The 6,003-nt window shown below is 37.5% G+C and overlaps 1 protein-coding gene across 1 annotated transcript; it reads left to right on the top strand.

Annotated features, from left to right (window-relative positions):
* Window positions 1-3,020: 3,020 nt before the first annotated feature.
* LOC103932402 (pentatricopeptide repeat-containing protein At3g57430, chloroplastic) lies at window positions 3,021-6,002 on the top strand. Its single transcript, XM_009341991.3, has one exon. It carries the CDS (start codon window positions 3,108-3,110, stop codon window positions 5,820-5,822), a length of 2,715 nt encoding a protein of 904 aa, XP_009340266.2. The 5' UTR covers window positions 3,021-3,107; the 3' UTR covers window positions 5,823-6,002.
* The last annotated feature ends 1 nt before the right edge of the window (window position 6,003 follows it).

Below are 6,003 nucleotides of genomic sequence, written 5' to 3'. Positions count from 1 at the left end.
CTATCTCTTCGTTTTAGTCCTGTTGAACAGTCACTGTGGCGGCTTACCAGTTTGACATATGTCCACGTTTTTCTTCTTTCTTAAAAAAGTTACGTAATATGAAAATATCATTAAATGACCAAAATACCTTTGCACCGCCCATTCAATTTGTCCAGTCTTCTCCCTTTCCTTTCTTTTGTTCACAGCCCCAACTTTGCTTTGTTCCTCTTCTTGGCAAAAGCACATGCACGCACCAGTTTTCATTTTCAAGTTTAAGCAAATTTAATTAAGGGAGTTTTAACGAAAAGCTTGTGATACTGTTCATTTTAACGAAAAATCATATTTTTATACTAAAAAGCCAATCCTAATACTATTCACTTTACCCTTTATTTTGTTCTTATCGTTAAAACTCAAAGTTTTCAAGCCATTTTCATTAGTTTTTCTTTTAATTAATGGGTTCTTTAATTTTTTTTATTTTTTATGCAATGTTAAAAATACTTGTATAAAAGATTAGAATAACTACTTTAGAAAGCAGCTATGCCAATTCAAAGACAATTACAAGTTATTTTAACTTAAGATAGTACAATTCAAAAGGAAAATGGTGCAACCTCCACTTCAACTTTCTATACTGCGCAAAATTTGCCAAAAACAAAAAGAAATATCTTCCAATCTTTTCTTCATGTTGGAGGACGCCAAAATAATAGGTGGATACTCCACACCTCCGATTTTCCATTTTACAAAAAATCTACAAATGAAAATCCTGCCCAATTTTCATTTTGTTTGGCTCATTCATATTGTGAAAAGGCATGGAAATTTGTTGTTGATTCCTACAAACAAAAAATCAAGCTGCTAAATATATAATAGGATCAACATTTTCTACACATCTATATTTGTTTGTATGTATTATAGTTGTCGTATATGTAATACTCACATTAAGCAGTTGAGTGAGAGATATTTTGTTGCCAACATGATTAAGAGGATTGGCATTTGTCTAAGAAGAGGAATAAAAGAAAATTTGGGGTCTGTGCGAAACAAAAGAGAGGAAGGGGAGAAGACTGGACAAATTGAACCAGGGCATAAGGTTATTTTGGTCTTTACATAATGTTTTAATATTGCATAATTTTTTTAGAAAGGAGAAAAACAGTGGACAAGTGTCAAACTGGTAAGCAGCCACAGTAGTTATTCAACATGACTTCCTGCTAACTATTAAGCAGCCAAGTTTTGTTCTTTCAAAATTACTTGATTATTCAAACGATGAGTAGTTATTTCTATTCAAAATGATTCGTTGTCAATTTATAGAATTATGTGTTTAGGATCAGAACCGTTCATAATACTAAGGTTGTTTTGTTATCAATTGTATAAAAACAAATGAATGGAATTGATAAAAGTATTACGAACCATTTATATATTTGTTATAATAGATTCACTAAACAACTTTAGTTTTAATTCATTTCTTGCAGAAATTTTTTACAAGTGTGAATTATAATATAAACGATTCTGATCATAGACACAAAGTCTATAATTAAAATACAAAGAGTTTTAAATAGCCAAACATTGTTCGAAAAAGGCAAAACTTTGTTGATGCTTCATACCATGAAAAGGGTGTGCAAAACATGTGATATAGTAAGAATGAATGTTGAAAATATGCAGACACATGTGAAAGAATGGTTCCGCATGTTTGTTGTATGTCACATTGAAAGAGCTGCCAAGTGTAGAGGTGTGGATGAGGACACATTTATGGGTGCTCATACAAGCTTTCATATGACACAATGAGTTATTCAGTTCAAGACATCAAACGAGCCCAAACTCACGTTTGTATGCATAAATAAACTTTCATATGAATGTTGTGAGTCTACCAGTTCTAGACATCGAACGAGCTCAAAATACTAAAATGTGCATGTTCTCATACTTAAATATGTAGATACATGTGAGAATGGTCCTACAATGAAGAAATGCTCAATGAGTATATTTTCTCAAGGGATTTTGTGTAAGTACCATCTGAATTTGTAAGCATGCGCGATAATACTACATGAACTTTCAATTTTTAATTTTTACCACCTGGATTCTTTTAACTATTGGAATCTATCACCTACATTACTTTCCATCCATTTTTATTGTTAAAACATGCAGTATTTACCATAATTTGGGAGTTCCCCAGCAAATTATCCTCCATCCCTCTTCACTTAGTGCCAATGTAGATGCCAACAATCAATTTCCACTTCAATTATTCAACAACCATTGCCAAAATTAAACTTGAAATCAACTTCTCATTTCTGTTCATGACTTGACTCCAACGCCACTACACAAACAATGCCTTTTGCCTTTGTACAAATTGATTCCAGTGAGCCCTGAGAACTAAATCGAAAAAAAATATACCTCCATGTGAATGGAGTATGACATGTTTTAACATCAAATAGATGAAAAGTAACGTAGGTGGTAGATTCCAACAGTTGAGAGAGCTCATGTGGTAAAAATAAAAAATTAAAAGTTTAGGTGGTATTAGCGCACATACTTGCAAGTTCAGATGATACTTATGCAAATCGTATTTTCTTATTGATAACTTGGTAAGCATTTTAACTGTACTTTCTCTTATCAATATTGAAAGAAGTTTCAAGTTCAGATAATTGTGTTTGAATTCAATTGAAGAATGTAACAAATTGCATTTAAACATTAACAAATTGCATTTAAACACTAATTGAGTAACAAAATTAGGAAAAGACAAGTGAGCACGCAAGCATAAATTGAAGGTCCTTTTATCTTTTGGATAGTTTGATTTATGAAAATCTGATTAAACAACAAAATAAAATTTTAAAATTGGTCAAAATATAATAAAAGGAAAATAAAAAAGATAAAATTCTATCAAGTGAGCCCAACCATTATCCATTCCACCTAATCCTCATGATCCATAAATTCGGACTCTTGAAATTTGATCTAACGATTAAAATTATTATAACTTTTAATAGGATTGTAATCGTTGAATCAAATTTCAATAATCCAAATTTATGGATCATGAGGCTTAAGTGGAAGGGATCCGAGGATCCCTTTCCATTCCTTCAGTACATGAACTGCGCAACTCTTTTCCGTTTTAGAACTAATCCAGTAACTGCTCCAACTGTAATAACTACCAAATGTCCTCCTCCTACACTCAACTGCTCACACCTCTCTCCGGCCCCTTACCTTCCCAACCACTTTCTTCCCTCCAAATCCACCAACCCACAACTCTCAAAACAAACACTCTAAAGCCCTCTCCTTTACTCAACCCACCCACCACCACCGCCGGCGGCGGTTCTGCACCGAAACTTGCATCCCACTCTCGCACTCCGGCCACATGGGTCGAGACCCTCCGCTCCCAAACCCGGTCCAATCATTTCCGAGAAGCCATTTCTACGTACATCGAAATGACTCTTTCAGGTGTAGCACCCGACAACTTTGCTTTCCCTGCAGTTCTGAAGGCCGTCACGGGGATTCAGGACTTGAATTTAGGGAAACAGATTCACGCCCATGTTGTGAAATTCGGGTATGGGTTATCCTCGGTGACCGTGGCTAATACCCTTGTTAATGTGTATGGGAAATGTGGAGATATTGGAGATGCGTGCAAAGTGTTCGATGGAATAACTGACAGAGACCAAGTTTCTTGGAATTCCATGATTGCTGCGTTTTGTCGGATCGAGGAATGGGAACTCGCTCTCGATGCGTTTAGGTCGATGTTATTGGAGAATATGGAGCCTAGCTCCTTTACTTTGGTGAGTGTGGCACATGCTTGTTCGAATTTGCATAAGCGTGATGGATTGCAGCTTGGGAAGCAAGTTCATGCGTATAGTCTGAGAGTGAGTGACTGGAAAACATTTACAATCAATGCTTTATTGGCAATGTATGCTAAATTAGGATTAGTTGAGTACTCGAGAGCTTTGTTTGAGATGTTTGAGGACTGTGACATGGTTTCGTGGAACACAATGATAAGTTCGTTCTCTCAGAACGACCAGTTTATGGAAGCTTTAGAGTTCTTCGGCCTTATGGTTCTTGCAGGACTCAAACCAGATGGGGTTACAGTTGCAAGTGTTCTTCCGGCCTGTTCTCATCTGGAGATGTTAGATACAGGGAAGGAAATTCATGCTTATGCCTTAAGAACCACTGAATTAAGTGAAAATTCTTATGTTGGTAGTGCTTTAGTTGACATGTATTGCAACTGCCGACAAGTTGGAAATGGTCGTCGAGTTTTTGATGCTGTCTTGGAGCGGAAAATTCCACTTTGGAATGCAATGATTACTGGCTATGCACAAAATGAGTACGACGAGGAGGCATTGAAACTGTTCCTTGACATGTATGCTGCCTCCGCGCTTTCCCCAAATTCCACCACAATGTCGAGTATTGTGCCAGCCTGTGTGCGGTCTGAAGCATTCGCGGATAAAGAGAGTATCCACGGTTATGTAATAAAGAGGGGTCTGGAGAAGAACAGGTACGTGCAAAATGCACTTGTGGACATGTACTCCAGGTTAGGAAAGACAGTAATTTCAGAAATCATATTTAACAGCATGGAGGCAAAAGACATAGTGTCGTGGAACACCATGATCACTGGTTATGTTATTTCTGGACGCCATGGTGATGCGCTTAATCTGCTATGTGATATGCAAAGAGTAGAAGAAAAGAAGAACACAGATTATAGTGGTTATGACAATGAAAAAAGGATTCCTCTTAAACCAAATTCAATAACATTCATGACAATTCTTCCTGGTTGTGCTGCACTGGGAGCACTCGCTAAGGGGAAAGAGATCCATGCTTATGCTATTAGACACTTATTGGCATTTGATGTTGCAGTAGGAAGTGCGCTGGTTGACATGTATGCGAAATGTGGCTGTATAGATTTGGCTAGAGCTGTGTTTAATCAGATACCAATAAAGAATGTGATAACCTGGAATGTACTTATCATGGCTTATGGAATGCACGGGAGAGGGGAGGAAGCATTAGAACTACTTAGGGATATGGTGGATGAAGGAAGACGAAACAAGGAGGTAAGGCCTAATGAAGTTACGTTCATTGCACTTTTTGCAGCATGTAGTCATTCTGGGATGGTTGATGAAGGCCTGAATTTGTTCCGAAAAATGAAAGAGGACTATGGAATTGAACCTGCACCAGATCATTATGCTTGTGTTGTAGACTTGCTTGGTCGGGCTGGTAATGTGGAGGAAGCATATCAACTCATCAACTCTATGCCTTCTCAACTCGATAAAGCAGGTGCTTGGAGTAGCTTGCTTGGTGCTTGTCGAATTCACCAGAATGTAGAGATTGGAGAAGTTGCAGCTAATCATCTCCTGCAATTGGAGCCTGATGTGGCTAGTCACTATGTTCTACTCTCTAATATCTACTCATCTTCCGGACTCTGGGAAAAGGCAATGGATGTTCGGAGAAAGATGAGGGAATTGGGAGTGAGAAAAGAACCTGGTTATAGTTGGATTGAGTTTGGCGATGAGGTTCATAAGTTTTTGGCTGGAGATTTGTCACACCAACAAAGTAAGCAGCTCCATGAATTTCTCGAAACCCTGTCAGAAAAGATGAAGAAGGAGGGTTATGTGCCTGATACTTCTTGTGTACTTCACAATGTTGACGAGGAGGAGAAAGAAACTCTACTCTGTGGGCATAGCGAGAAACTGGCAATAGCGTTTGGCATTCTCAATACCCGTCCCGGGACTACCATTAGAGTTTCCAAGAACCTTCGAGTTTGTAATGACTGCCACACTGCGTCAAAGTATATCTCCAAGATTACGGACAGGGAGATCATTCTAAGAGATGTAAGAAGGTTCCATCACTTTAAAAATGGAACTTGTTCATGCGGAGATTATTGGTAAGAAAAATGTTCGTTATTTTGTAAATTTGGTAGCATTCCTTTGATTGTATAAGTTCCCAGAAGCTCTTGTATACATGTCAAGCTTGATGCTCGAGAATCCTTTTCGAAGGTTTCGTGATAAGAGTGATTATTTATGTATCTTGCCATCGCTTGATTTTCAACGAGAGTTTTGTTTGTGTCAT

This window comes from the organism of the source record quoted next, unplaced genomic scaffold (assembly GCF_019419815.1).
Source record: "Pyrus x bretschneideri cultivar Hongxiangsu unplaced genomic scaffold, Pyrus_bretschneideri_v1 Contig7, whole genome shotgun sequence".
Taxonomy (NCBI): Eukaryota; Viridiplantae; Streptophyta; class Magnoliopsida; order Rosales; family Rosaceae; genus Pyrus; species Pyrus x bretschneideri.
This window is presented reverse-complemented; position numbering and strand designations above follow the sequence as displayed.